Source organism: Spermophilus citellus (assembly GCF_964194105.1).
Source record: "Spermophilus citellus genome assembly, chromosome: 3".
NCBI classification, from domain to species: Eukaryota; Metazoa; Chordata; class Mammalia; order Rodentia; family Sciuridae; genus Spermophilus; species Spermophilus citellus.
Genome location: NC_138184.1, coordinates 213325257 through 213341154, shown reverse-complemented (window position 1 = coordinate 213341154; position 15898 = coordinate 213325257). Strand labels below are relative to the sequence as shown.

Here is a 15898-nt window from a genome sequence, read left to right as displayed (position 1 = left end):
AAAGCTTAAAGGCAGAATGCTATATTGTGCTAAATTTATCACTCACATGGGTAAGAATTAAGAGAAAACGTTTGACCCCTTAAAATATTACTGTTCTAGAATATAAGTAAACTTATGCTGTAGATTGGTTACCTACCCAAGTAATAATGGTAGATGTGAGCTGCAAAAAAGCAATCAACCCATCTTGCTCCTTCTGGGTGATGCCACGTGAAGGAAGGTGACGGTACTGGACACTATCTGCACTTGGAAGATCCTTTCGGAGATGTTCATGGTAAAGCATTAAGGAGTGAAAGAAATGCTCCCAGGAAACAGGACTACCACCTGCTCCCTGAATATTTTCAACTGTAAAGAAAGGTGGTACAGAATATTTTTTCAAAAACCTCTATTCATTTGCTTAGAAATGGAAACAAAATTAATTTAAAACAATAAACTTTGTCTTTGTCATAACACAAAGGCAATCCTGTTCCAGGTAAGTAGTATGTTGAAAAAGGGTTAACACACCTCTAAAACTAGAATTTTGAATTAATTTTTCCTAAGGGCTAAGAATGGGATGATATCCATGTAAATATTAATTATTTTGCATATCAGTTACCTGCTTAATACCCACAAGAGTTCTGTGCTGTCATATAGCTATTCAGGGCTGCTTTCCCCCACAAAATAACCCACAAATATTAAGCTTGACTTCCCAAAGAAAGGTGATTACATTCAAGATTTGTAAATTATGCTATTTTGTATATTTTGCCCCTAGTGTACAATAGTAGGGGCAAGAGTATAGGATATAGAACAAGGAGGCCCTGACAAAGTAGATCTGACAGGCAGATAGTTCTAATCATGGCTCCCCAATGACCTGTCACCTTGGGTAAATTATTTTACATCTCTAAACCTCAGCTTCTTCACATTTAAAAATGAAAATAATATCTACCTGACAAACCAGATGTCTACTCTCTTTTCCAGTGTTTTTGATTTAACCAGACCTAGTCTAAAAATGAAGTGAGAAAACTGGGAGAGGGTCAAGAGAAAACTTTAGAAAAACAAGTATTTTTGAAAATAAAAAAAGAAAATAGATGTGGAAAGGGAATGTATTTTTCTTTGTATACCAGTTATGTTCTTGAAATATTATACTTATTCTGATTTGTTAACCTGAACTGTACCTATAAATGAGAATGACAAAATTCCCAAATCTGTGAGACCATAATCAGTGTGTCACCAGCATGCTTCTTGTCCTCTGTTGTCATAAGGATAACTTATATCTTTGGAGAAACCCAGCAAAAATAACCAACCTTCTTTACTAAGCAGTGGGATACCAAACTCAAGAGTGTAACAACAAACTAAACAACATCCAATTTCCTTACCATGACTACTACCATTGACTTTGAGCAGGCTAAAACAGTAGTGTGCACACTGAGGGCCATTGGCCAATCCCTGGAGCATTTTCAAATAGGGAATATAAATAGTTGGAGGCAAAAGGTCACCCATTTGCCTAACAAACTTTGACAAGACAACCTGAAACAGAGAAAAGAAAATAGCTAAAGTAAAGCATATATTAACTATAATGCAACATGGACTAGCTAATAAAGACTACATAAACTAAAACCAGTTTTCTGATTTTACCCTTGCAAAAGACAAAATTGGTATTCTATTTATGAAAATAGTTTTTTAAGCTCGTCATCAGCAATTAAATGCAATTACAGAATATTTTTGTGAAAATAAAGTGCATTTCCCCTCCCAAACATCTCAATGTTACAACATAAGACTAGACATATTTTTTTCTTTTTTTGCAGAACTGAATATTGAACTCCCAGAAGTTTGGGAGGGTGAGGCAGGAGAATTGCAAGTTCAAAGCCAGCCTCAGCAACTTAGCCAGACCCTGTCTCTTAAAATATACATATTAAAATGGATTGGGGATGTGACTCAGTGGTTAAGCACCCCTAGGTTCAACTCACAGTACCAAAAAAAAAAGAAAAAAAAAATCTTGAATATTGAGCCCAAGGACAATCAACTACCAAGCTGTATTCCCAGACCTTTTTTTTTTTTTTTTTGGTAGTTGTAGATGGACAGAATGCCTTTATTTTATTTGTTAATTTTATGTGATGCTGAGGATTGAACCCAGTGCATCAGCAATACTAGGCAAGCGCTTTGCACTGGGCTACAACCCCAGCCCATCCCAGACCTTTTTTTAAAAAATTATTTTTTATTTTGAGAAAGGGTCATACTAAGTTTCCTAGGCTGGAGTCAAATTTACTATCATCCTGGTTCAGCTTATGTAGTTGCTATGATTGTAGGCGTGTTTCACAAAAACTGCGTGACTATACACCTTTTTAAAAAAAAATTTTTTTTAGTTGTTGATAGACCTTTATTTATTTATACATAGTGCTGAGAATTGAACCCAGTGCCTTACACATGCCAGACCAGTGCGCTACCGCCCGCGGAGCCCCAGCCCCAGCCCCTAAACACCATTTTTAAAAATATGTAAAACACCTGAAGAAATTTACTAATCCAAAATTAACCAGCAAATTCAAAGGTATACTTAGAACTCAAAGTTCCTAAATGCCAACTGCATTAGTATGAAAACCAAGCAATCAGTAATTATTTTGACAGTAACCTAAACATACAACTGTTGTGTTCCCACCAAAACCATGCTCCTATACTCCTGCTGTATTAAGCTTTTTTATTAGTTTTCCCTTTCTACTTGCTTATATTTAAAACCTATGACTAAAAATATTAATTCAGACTCATTAGTTGGAACTACACTGAAAATGTATAAATATCTGAGAAATTATATTAAATGCGTTAGGTATAACAAGGTTTTATAATGACATAGGAAAATATCCTTATTTTTAAGACAGATCCTACTCATTATTAAGGAGTGAAATGTGATATAGACTATAATTTCCTTTAAAAAATCCCAGCAAAATAAGTGTTAGAAATAATGGGAGTAGATGAAGCAAACATGGCAAAATGTTAACATAAAATGTGAAATTAAGATGTTAAGTATTCATTATAATTATCTTCCAAATGTTTGAAATTTTTAACTGAAAAAAAATTTTAATCTTTAAAAAGTTTTAATACATCCTTCTCTGAAACGTTTTTCAAATGGGGAAAAACTGAAACAACACAAGAAATACAATAAAATAAAAGGAAGCATCTGATCCCAGACTGCAGAGAAAAATAAAAAAATATACAGCATAAAAGCTTCTACTCCAAAAATCCCCAAAAGACAAATCCTGACATGGCAATCCATTTTATTTACTTCTGTACTTCACACTTTAGACAATATAGGATGGAAAAGGAACTCTTGTCTATGTTACCAATAGTTATCATAGGCATGTTGTCATCAATTAAAACTTCTAAGGGCTGGGGTTGTGAGGCACTGGGTTTGATTCTCAGCACATCATATAAAATAAATAAAATAAAGGTCCAACAACAACTAAATTAAAATAATTTTTAAAAAATTCTAAGCCTTGCTCCTTAATATTTGTACCTCTCCTACTCCTAAAACTTGATTAAAATCATGTATATTGATTACTGTTGCACCTTTGGAGGAGAGACTAAAATACTAATAAAACTAATGATGAGACTTGCCTTTTTAGCCTCTAAGCATTTAACACACAACCTGTAAAATGATTAGAACTTGAATTTAATGGTTTTAAACTTCCCTAAATAAAGGAAAAGTATAAATTTCTAAAAATTAACACTAGAGGTCTTTTGTACTAAATAGCAACATCAAGAGTAACATCTTTCATATTTTCAAAACTCCCAATTACCACACCAGAGTATAAAAGTAGAAAGCCTAAAGACTCACCTGGCGTTGAGGGGGTCGCTGATGAGCCACCCCCAGATAAGAGCCCATGATGGTGGGAGTCTGCAGAGGCTCTGAGGGACACCAATATTCTAGGGCAAGCTCCAAATGAAAAAGATTTTTTTTATATAGTTCACCAATCTGCAATGAATAAGCAAAGACTGTGGGAAATGCTTATAATAAAAAAATGCTTTAAATAAGAATATACAATAGTATTGATTTCACTTGTGGATTTAAAGTACGATAGCTGAAATTTTCTAAAGTAAGGAAAAACATAAGGAAGGGACAAAGAGATGACAAAGTACTCAATATAATTAGTGGCTTACCAGGAGCATTAAGTGTTCTAGATCTCTTCTGAGAGAAATGGGTGGTTCATTACCCATCTGCATACTCATGTGAATTATTCGAGCATCTTCATCTGCCCGGTTCCTCAGCTGTTTCACCTATTAAATTTATTAGATTAATATGAACTTCTTATTTATGGAATAATAATACTGAAATCAGGATATTAGACAATTATCTTAAAGTGATTATATACCAGAAAAACTTTAAAAAGTATCTATTCTACTTCAGTGACATGAAGAAGTGTGCAAGGAAATTTATTACAACATTACTACCTGTAATTTCTAATATTTTAATACTTCAAAGAATTTTAGACTGCTTAGAAGTTGAGTTTAACCCAGTGTTTTCCCAATGGGGCCACTACTGACATTTCAGGTAGGATACTTCTTCACTGGGATGGATTATCCAGAACATTCAAGACACTTAGCATCCCTGAAACTAAATACTAACTACCAATAACAACACTACAGTAATTATAACAAGCAAATGTAGTCCTGCTCATTTCCCAACATGCTGTAAAGATTATTGTAGCCCTGCTTTTGTTTACATTTGTGTAAACTAAATACCCACCGAAGTAACAAATTACTTCTTAACAACAACAAAAACAAAACAGCTTGATGAATGCACAATTATATGTACCTGGAGATTCCAATAGTCTTTTTTCAATGTTCAATAGAACAAGTACAGAGAAAATCAGTAAGGATCTGAAAGACTTGAATGACAGTAACAAGCAACTTAACCTAATTGATGTTTGTGGAACATTCCACAGAACAGTAGAACTTATATTCCTTTCAGGTGTACACAGAGCATATATCAAGATAGGCCATATTTTGAGCCATAAAACAAATGTCAACATAATTGAAAGATAACAATGTTCTCCTACCAAAACATAACTAAATTAAAAACTAGCAACAGAAAAATAACTGGGAAGTCCTCCAAACATGTGGAAAATTAGACAACATACTTCTATATAAATACTCGGGATATTTTAGAAAATATATTGAAACTGAAACAAACAAACAAACAAATGCAACCTGTTAAAATTTGTGTGGCACAGCTAAAGCAATTACTAGAGACAAATTTCTAGTACTAAAAAAAAGTTTATATTGGGGGAAAATGTTTCAAATCAATAATCTAAGCTTCTACCTTAAGAAACTAAAAAGAAAAGGGCAAATTAAACCCAAAGCAAAGGGCTGGGGATGTGGCTCAAGCGGTAGCGCGCTCGCCTGGCATGCGTGCGGCCCGGGTTTGATCCTCAGCACCACATACAAACAAAGATGTTGTGTCCGCCGAAATCTAAAGAATAAATACTAAAAAAATTCAAAAAAAATAAAATAAAATAAAATAAACCCAAAGCAAAAGCAAAAAAAAAAAAAAAAAAAAAAAGGAGCTGAAATAAGACAACAAATTAGGCCAAAAGCTAATTCATTAGAAAGACCAGTAAGATTATAAACCTCTACCGGGTTAATTAAGAATGGGAGAAGGCACAAATTACCAATATCAGGAATTAAAGGAAATATCACTACAGATCCTATAGAAACAAAAAATACAATATGTACTGTTAGGAATAACTTTATGCTAATCAACTTGGGAATTTGAATGAAATAGACAAATTAAAAAAATTTTTTTTTAGTTGTAGCTGGACACAATATCTTTATTTTATTTATTTTTATGTGGTGCAGAGGCTCAAACCAGAGCCTCACACATGCTAGGGGAACGTAGCTCTACCACTGAGCCTCAGCCCCAGCCCTGAAACAGACAAATTTACTGACAGCTACAAACTGCCAAAGCTCCCTCACAAAAAAAAAAAAAAACAAAAATACATAATCTAAGCAATTCTATAGATATTAAAGAAATTCCAGTATCCCAACATTATGTAAATTCAGTGTTTACCTTATTACACACCACTTATGATTCTTCTATCAAAATTCTTCTCAACCTTCATCTTTTCATAATCAGACTCATTTGGGTTACTAATTAGGAGATAATTTTAAACCTTAACCCTTCTAAGGATTCCACAAATATAAATGAAAGGATTGACAGGTTACCATTAAAAGGACTTGATGCTACCTATCAAGTCCTTTGATGTTACTGTCGTTTAGATTATCTGTTAGGTATACTCTATTCTATTCCTTACCATTGTAATTTACTATCTGCACCTCTTATTGTTACAATTTATATTTTTTTTTTTTGGTATCTATCTTATCTCATGAATTAGACTATAAATTCTTTGTTGACAGGGAATAAGTTTCCTACTTTTTTTTTTTTTCCTTAGTGCTGGGGATTGAACCCAGGGTCTTCTTCATGTGTTATACCACTTAGCATACCCCCAGCTTTATGTGTCTTCCTCACTATACCTAAGCATGGTACCTGCATCACAGGAGAAACAGTGAACACTGGATTCATTAAGTAATGAATAAACACTTCACTCCTTGACTGTTTGTGCCACATTTTTTTTTTTAATGGACACAATACCTTTATGTTATTTTATTTATTTTTTTATGTGGTGCTAAGGATTGAACCCAATGCCTCACATGTGCATGCTAGGCAAGGGCTCTACCACTGATCCACAACTCCAGTCCCTGTTTTTGTCATTCTTGGTAATTTTTCCATTTGCTTTATGTTTTCTAAAAGGTATGGTATTAGAAATCCAATATGTATTTTAAGTGTAGAATCTCTGGGGTGCTTTTTTTTAAACATACAAAGGGACAGTTTTAAAATATACATATATTTACTTTCTGCCACCATTTTGATGACTTCTTAAGCACAAAATGGCAAACAGAAAATAAGGAACTGTCAGAAATGGCTCCAACAACTCTTTTTTTGGATCAAGGTTACAGTTCAAACCATCTATTCAAAAGCTGACACTGTATTAAAGCTTCTTAAATCCATTACTTTACTTGTTTACATCCTGAGGCCCATTTATACATGATCAAGAGTCTAAACAAGGGCTGGGGATGTGGCTCAAGCGGTAGCGTGCTCGCCTGGCACGCGTGCGGCCCGGGTTCGATCCTCAGCACCACATACAAAGATGTTGTGTCTGCCAAAAACTACAAAAAAATAAATATTGAAAAATTCTCTCTCTCTCTCTCTCTCTCTCTCTCAAAAAAAAAAAAAAAGAGTCTAAACAATTATCTATAAGATTACTTACTGTGCCTCTTCCAAATCATAAAAATAAAGTTGTCTACTTTCTCCTTATAAACCATTTTCAATGTCAACTATCCCTTCTTAATGGTTTATTTTTGACTAATGGTGACTCTCTTATTTCATTTTCATGAGTCACAACTATAGTTACAACACACCATGTTCAAATTTTAGTCTATACGAGCACTAGACAAGGTGGCACACTCCCATAATCCCAGCAACTCAGGAGGCTGACAAAGACTGCAAGTTTGAGGCTAGCCTGGTCAACTTAGTGAGACCCTGTCTCAAAACAAAAGAAAGTGCTGGGGATATTGCTGCGTGCTTTAGAGAGCAGCCCTGAGATCAACCTCCAGAAATGCCAAAAAAAAAAATATTTTCTTAATCTATCTTAAAAGAGATTTTAGTTTCCAAAAAAAAAAAAAAAAAAAAAAAACAAGCTAATCAATCAGTACAAAGTTATTTTACAAAATTCATTCACTACATTTTACTCATTTTATATTGCTATTCTTACCTTCATTGGCATGAGTGCAAGGAAATCTGTAATGAGATTATGGGTTCTACGAATATAAAATTCTTCCTGATAGAAGTTTTCTGACGCTACTACAGACTCAGTGAGGAAAAGGAAAACATTGTCAGCAACTGCGAGCTCTGCCATTGCTTCATCTGCTTCTGTGAATTCAGCCAGAGCTAGAAACAGAAACAAAAACATTGGGAAAAAGTCATTAACTCAAGATATAATACCTCATAATGGTCTGCTGATGGTTCAAATTTCAGATACCTTCCTTCTATCATGTGCTATACTTACTAAAATGAGATTATGTATAACTGTAACTAACTCATAAACTCCAAAGAATTACTGAAAAAGTATACTATAAAAATACATACTCTTCATAATAATAAAAAAAGTGATGAAAATTAATTTAGACATGTAATATAACACTGACACAGTCAGAGAGCTATTATCCAAACAGTAAAATATTAAAAATGATGCTAAGGCTTTAATAACAATGAAATCGTGCTGGTCATTTGGAAAAAATTATCAAGCCAATGAGTAAAGATCAAAACCTGAAAAACTAAATCTTTACAATAAACTGGCCTACTTACAACATTTTTAACATTTGGAAAATTTAAGTTACTACAAACAGACAAACATAATGAACTTCAACATGACCATCATTTCATTTCAATATTATCAATTTACTTCAGCTATATATCCTCTCTTCAACAATATCACATTGAAGAAAATTTCAGAAAAACATCTCAATATTTTAACATTTCAACATTTAAATATTTCTTTATACAACTCAATAAGACACTGAAAAAATCCAGGTGAGGTGATGTATGCCTATGTCTGTAAGGCCTGTAAAGGCTGCAATTGCAATTACGTAGGAGGCTGAGGCAGGAGGATCACAAGTTTGTGGCCAGTCTCAGCAATTTATTAAGAACCTCGGCAATTTTAGCTCAGTGGTAAAGCACTCCTGGGTTCAATTCCCAATATAGAGAAAGAAAAAAAAAAAAAAACCCAAACAAAATGAACAGTACACACACACACACACACACACACACACACACATACATACACAAAACCATTATCACATCTTCAAAAATAATTTCTCTGTCAAATATGCAGTGATTAAATTTATAATTATATTATCAATGCGATGTAAGATTTTACTTTGCTTCTTTTGTATGGTCTGTTTGTTTTAAATAAGGATTCAAATAAAGTCCACATATTGCAGTTAACGTATACATTTCTAGGCTTCCATACATCTTTTTTTTTTTCTTTGTGGCACTGGGGATAGAATCCAGAGTCTTATGCATGGAAGGCAAGCACTTTACCAGCTGAGCTATATCCTCAGCCCCATGTATCGTTTTTATTTTTTCTTTGTCTTTTATCCCATAGTTTCTACAATGGTTAGGGACTGCATCCCAGTGGTATAGGTTATTTTCCTTCTTCTAAATATACTAAAAGTTGGTAGTTCTACCTAAAGACGCTTGATATGGATTCAAATTTTTGTTAAAAGTATGTCATAGGTAGTACTGCACTTTTCTAACAAGATACACTATTGCTTGTAACTGCTTCTAAATTTTAAATATAAAATTGTTAGGTAACTTTGTGGCAATCTGGCACTGGAAAAGAACTGCTATGTAACTTATTCTGCTTGGCTGTCACAGACACCAAATACATAGTCTGTTATAGAAAGTACACTTTCATTGCCTTGAAAAAAAGTCAGGAATATATAGAAGCCAGGATAGTCTCCATCAGAATAGATGGCTTTCTGTTTTGATATATGCTTTATTTTATATTTTGAAATAAAATCTGCATTCTACCCATAGCATTAAACTCAATGAGAGGGCTGGGGATGTGGCTCAAGCGGTAGCGCGCTTGCCTGGCGTGCGTGCGGCCCGGGTTCGATCCTCAGCGCCACATACCAACAAAGATGTTGTGTCCGCCAAGAACTAAAAAAATAAATAAATAAATATTAAAAATTCTCTCTCTCTCTCTCTCTCTCTCTCTCTCTCCTCTCTCACTCTCTCTTAAAAAAAAAAAAAACTCAATGAGAACAAAATACTCTCTTAATTTCTTATTATGATTGATACTGACACTTAAGTTACTAATGTTAGCTAAGTATTATTAACATCATTTATAGTTTACAATTTCTTGAGGCTGAAGCTCTGTAGCAGAGTATGTGCTTAGGAGTTTAATTTCAATACCCCACCCCCACATCAATCTAATAGCCCTAATTACTAAAATTTATTAAAAAAAAAAACAACAAAAAACAAAAAACGAGAATATTAAACCAAAAAGATTAAGTAGCCAAAGATCTGGGACTTAAAACTATAAATCATAACATATTCTTATATACTATTCTCTAGCAAACTATAAAATAGGATAGCATATTCTACAGTGCCCCTTAAGATGTGGTATGGGAAATTATAGTATAAGACTTTGATTAATGATCACAGCCACTTGAAGTTTAAAAGCTAATTTTATGTCAGAAAAGTAATGAAATAAAGACATATAAATGAAAAGAGTATGTGTAGTTGTAAAATAAGAGTTTGTACATGAATGCTAAAGTCTAAAGGCTACCTACCTAAAGTCTAAAGGATACCTTATTATTATTATTTTTGGTACTAGGGATTAAACCCAAGGGCTATTAACCAATGAGCCACATCCCCAGCCCTTTAAAAAATTTTTGTTTTGAGAAAGGGTCTCATTAAGTTACAAAGATCTTCCCTGAGTTGCTGAGGTTGGCCTTTAACTTGTGATTCTCCTGCCTCAGCTTCCTGAGTCACTGGGACTAGAGGCACGTGCCACCATGCCTGGCTAATAATTTTTTTATAAAGTGACCAAAGATAAACTACTTATGTTCATATTTATTTATGTCAAAAGATAGTACTTCTCCCAAAATGTCATTAACTGATACACTGTCTCTCATTATAAAATTACCTACAATTTACCTGTCACATCAGGTAGCTGGGATATTCCCCTCAATGCCAGTGCCCAAGCAAGTCTAACAGTGGCTTGCAGCCCAGGTAATTTCCAAGGCTGTGAATCCTGAAGACGAGAGTGAATTGTTGCAATGTACTGTCTTTCTGTCAACAGTGGAAGCTGATGAATCACATCTGAAAACATAAAAATAGATGACTTTACCAAAAAGTACATAAATGAATTTTCACTTTTGACACAAAGATATAATGTCTGGAACTCAGAACATCTGAGCATATTCAAAAAAGAATTATGGCTAGTTAATATTAATGTCTGACATACCATACATACTACTGTTAAGTACTTACACATAAAAAATGAAAGAAGAAAACAGATAACCAATTCTAAATTCTAATATCACTACTTTCAATAATTTTTATAATATAAAATTTTTAAAAAGTTAGAGCCACTCATTTTTTCTACATATAAATTATAAAATGTAAATAAATGCTAATCCTCAAAATCAAAAAGGTTTATGCAGCTGGGCCCAGTGGCACATGCCTCTAATCCCAGCAGACTGGGAGGCTGAGGCAGAAAGATCAGTTAAAACCAGCTTTAGCAACTTAGACCCTAGGCAACTTAGTGGAATCTTGTCTCAAAATAAAAAATTTAAGAAAAGACTGGGGATGTGGCTAAATGGTTAGATGCTCCTGGGTTCATTCTCTGGTACAAAAAAAAAAAAAAAAAAAAAAAAAAAAACAAATGTCTACAAAAATTTTTATCTCACAAAAAAACCAAACAGCAAAGATGAAATACTACTGACATTATAGTCAACAAACTGTTTTCCTGAAAGGTTTGAAAATGTGAATAAGTAGTAAAGAAGCAATCAAACCAACTCATGAGCATGTATTAATACACATGCTTCCTTCAACATGTCCACTCTAAATATGGTAAGAAACCAATCCTGTAGGAATAACTAATGGAGCTGCATTTTTTGTTGCTGTGATACTGACCCTAACTTTTCTCATGTGTCAACCATGCACTCTGCCACTCAATGTGAGTCTTAAATATGATCTTACATCTAAACATTCAAATAAGGCTGAACTGCACACACAGAAACAATAGGCAATTGTGTATTTTGGTAGCTAAAATATTACCTTTCTTGAATATTTTCTCCACAATTTTAAACCTCATTTTTAAAAACAAACGTACTAAAACATATAAAATTCAATACCATCTCGTTCTTCTGTGCTTTGTTCTATAAAACTGATATCAAAACAATATAGAAGTGCCATTAGAAGAGCCAAATTCACTGCATCCAGTGAGCCATTAGCCTCAACTGTCACTCGTTCTAAATGTCCAATAAGGAGGAGAGTGTCATCTTTGCTTAATGGTGACTGGCATGCCCAGGCAAAAAGACTTTCTGCCAGAGACTGCCTGCACTCCTTGATAAGATCAGAAACCTAGAAATAAAAACATATGATTATCAATATAAATAAATTACAGGAACCCTGATCATATTACAAAATGATCATATTACAAAATTTTGTCAAAGATAACAAAATAAAACTATCTGAATCCAAATGATCCTAAAGTCTTATTTCTAGAATATGAATAAATCCTATTATTTATTCCTTAAACTTAAATTCCTTAAAAATATGAGGTAACCAGTTCCTTGAAGAGCTCATTTCAGAACAAATACTAGAATGGTACATGCACAACTAGTTGAAACCAATGCTAATGAATAGAGCTGACTACATATTTTGAAATGCATTATTAATTTTCTTTTGCCTTATGTCAAAAGTATTATAATTGTCATGATTCCTCTGTTTCAGATTTGATACAAACAACCCACAAATTCATCTCATCTTGCCTCTTTGCGATGTTTTTCACTGCCCAAACCTCTCTCTCGTTGTAGTTTCTCAAATTCATTATTCACATCAATCTGTGACACCAGAGTGAGGACTTTATAAGTCAATCCTTGTTCCATCAGCTCATCTGTAAAACGTGTTGTCATGGAAACCAGTTCTGGACTGTAATGAAAAGAAATAAACCTATATTGAACAATTATGCTTATACTTCCTCATAATAAATGATACAGCAAAAGCTCTTTTGATAACATATTACTGAAAACAACCAGGATGAATTAATTATAACCTACCTTTTTACTTTTGGGTACCAGGGATTGAACGCAGGGATGCTTAACCACTGAGCCACATCCCTAGCCATTTTTATATTTCATTTTGAGATAATCTCATTAAGTTGCTTAGGGCCTCGTTAAATTGCTGAGGCTGGCTTTGAACTTGTGATCCTCCTGCCTCAGCCTCCTGAGCCACTGGTATTATAGGCAGGTGCCACAGCGCCCAGATAATTACTTTTATTTGTAAGCCAAATAAAGCAAGTTTAAACTGCTTGTTTTATTTGGTTTACAAAATAACTATGTTACTAAGCTTAGCTTATACTACATATTTTACTGAAACTGTAAAAACTAATGGAAATTTCTGTTACTTTTAAAATTATAATTCTTCAGGTAATCTCAAATTAACCTCTGAAATCCCAAAAAGCAAACAGACCTGAGTTCTAGAGTCCAAGTCTTTCCACGTCTGGACTGTATCAAGGCTTTCAGAGAATTTGCAATGCACCGTTTTCCATCCCAGTATAAAAGAACAGCTACTAATCCTCTAGTGAGTCCAGGAAAATGTGGCTGTTGGTGCTCTCCTAAAAAAGAAAATTCAACAATAATTTAGTAAATACAACAAGTTCACTCTGCCTTTAAAATATATATATATTTTAGGTGTAGACAGACACAACACAATGCCTTTATTTTTATGTGCTCTACCGCTGAGCCACAATCCCAGCCCCTCACTCTGCCTTTTAGCCTATTCTCCCCTTTGAAAGAATTCCACAGTCTTTCAGTTCATCTCCTACCTTTCTTCTCTACCCCAATCACTCCTCTTCTGCACTCACTTCAGTTCCCTAAATTCATCCCCTCCTCCAGGTGATGTCTTCTGCTTGACGCCCTCTGCTTTCCTGAGTGTCCCTCATTCCACATTTTTGCAACACCTGGACTTGTTTGCATATAAACTTGAATTCATGCACTGAATTGTTTCAAAATGGTTTCCACATATTTCTCCATGACTAGACTATATGCTCCTTTATACTAGTTGAAGTTTTATTTATCTTCATATTGCTAGAATCTTATCACAGGGCCTGACACAGGGTAAATATAAAATAAATATTCCTTAAATGAAAGTTCTGAGTTACACTCAAACCTAAAGCATGTCCAGTTAACATCCTTCCCACAGAAGGAAAAACTACCTGCCTCATTCTCAATATCATACTTCTTTCAATGAAGTTTAGAACAAATAGAATTTTGGTAGGCACATGATACTTTTTTGGCGGGGCAGGGTACCAGGATTGAACTCGGGGGGGGGGGGGTGGGGGGGGGACACAACCACTGAGCCACATCCCCATCCCTATTTTGTAAGTTGCTTAGTGCCTTGCCATTGCTGAAGCTGGCTTTGAACTTGTGATCCCCCTGCCTCAGCCTCCAGAGCCTCTGAGATTACAGGCGTATTCCACCATGCCCAGCAGCACAAGATACTTTTAGACATTAAACACTGGTTCAAAATGTGTGTATTTTCTTCACATTTCCTCTGTCATAATTAAAATAACCTGCTCATTTTATAAAAATTCCAATCTCAGTTATTCTGGATCATATATATTTCAACTACCCATTGCAATCAGATAAGATCCAAGTAACTCCCATAGCCTACAAAACCTAACACAGTCTGATTCTTGCTGTATCCTCATCCTCTAAAACTCTCTTGCCCATTCATGAAACTCCAGCCCAGTGGTATTTTTACCTTTAACCAGGCCTTTTCTTCACACCTCAAACACCTACTGCTTAGTCTGCCTGGAACAGCCTTCCCCAATAGGTTGGGGCTGCCACCTTCTCATCACTGGGTCGCAGGCCAAATATCAACTAAGAAGCTGTGATTAAGTATGCGATACAGAATTACCCTAACCTGTCCCTTCTATGTCCCACTAACTTATTTTATTCCAAATATTATTATAGAAATTATCTTATTTTTGACCTAGTCATTCATTTTCTAAATCACCTCATCCAAAAACCTGTAAAAAAAGAAGTAACCTGGGCTGGGGTTGTGGCTCAAGCGGTAGCGCACTCGCCTGGCATGTGTGCGGCCCGGGTTCGATCCTCAGCACCACATACCAACAAAGATGCTGTATCCGCTGAGAACTAAAAAATAAATATTAAAAATTCTCTCTCTCTCTCTTTCTCTCTCTCTCCCCCCCCCCTTTAAAAAAAAAAAAAGAAGAAGTAACCTTACCTTTATGGCAATAAATGCTTTGTGCTATGAAACTCTGAAGATGAAATTTCTTCTTCTTTCTTTTCCCCCTTGTATTGGAAATTGAACCCAGAGGCAAATTACCACTGAGCTATATCCCCAACCCTTTTTATTTCGTATTTTGAGACAAGAGGTTGCTAAGTTGCTGAGGATTTCACTAAATTGTTGAGACTGGCTACAAACTTGCAACCCTCCAGCCTCATCCTCCCAAATTGCTGGGATTATAGGTGTGTGCCATCACACCCAGAACAACCTATTATTGTTTGCTAGTAAGTTACCATGTAAAAGCCTACCGTAATGCAGTGTAATTAATTATCTTAACAATTTAACAACTCTGATCACTAAATTGAAGTCTTCCCTTTAATCAAAGGTAAACAAAAAGAAATATTTGAATATGGTTTTGTCAAGTAAATCACATCCTTGGAAATTATTTTAGAATCCAAACACTGAAATACTTTAATTTTGAGTGCCCCATTTAATAGTTCTATACTGCTTTATCAATGTATCAGTTAAATGTCAACCTACCAGCAAGGAGAAGCTCAACAGCTGCCAATTCCCCAATATCAAAAAGGTTGCTGAGAATAAATGCTTCTTTAATGAGCTGTTCAGGAAGAAGCCGGGTTCCCTGTTGACCCTGGATGGCGACTCCCTCTGTACTGGCTTTCTGAACCTTCTCATGCTGTTGAACATTTTTTGGCTAGAATGATAAAATTGTAATCAAGTAATGAAAATAGTAAATGGAGAGAAGGGCCTACAGCATTACCTATAGAAGTATATTCATGATAATGCAGACTGTAAAAAGATAAACCCCAG

The 15898-nt window shown here is 34.7% G+C and overlaps 1 protein-coding gene across 6 annotated transcripts in view; it reads right to left on the bottom strand.

The window, feature by feature from the left end:
- Positions 1 to 15898, bottom strand: part of NUP205 (nucleoporin 205) — a 69604-nt gene that overhangs the window by 45471 nt on the left and 8235 nt on the right. For all 6 annotated transcript variants that reach the window (XR_014020975.1, XM_081285365.1, XM_081285366.1 and 3 more), the window contains 10 exons: positions 15611 to 15782; positions 13289 to 13433; positions 12589 to 12748; positions 11950 to 12178; positions 10748 to 10912; positions 7797 to 7972; positions 4126 to 4242; positions 3803 to 3940; positions 1353 to 1503; positions 137 to 342 (listed from right to left, as the gene is read on the bottom strand). Coding sequence is in view for 5 of the 6 variants with exons in the window: in XM_081285365.1 (XP_081141491.1) it covers positions 137 to 342; positions 1353 to 1503; positions 3803 to 3940; positions 4126 to 4242; positions 7797 to 7972; positions 10748 to 10912; positions 11950 to 12178; positions 12589 to 12748; positions 13289 to 13433; positions 15611 to 15782 (1659 nt within the window). In the remaining variant the exon portion in view is untranslated. The remainder of the gene's footprint in view (positions 1 to 136; positions 343 to 1352; positions 1504 to 3802; positions 3941 to 4125; positions 4243 to 7796; positions 7973 to 10747; positions 10913 to 11949; positions 12179 to 12588; positions 12749 to 13288; positions 13434 to 15610; positions 15783 to 15898) is intronic.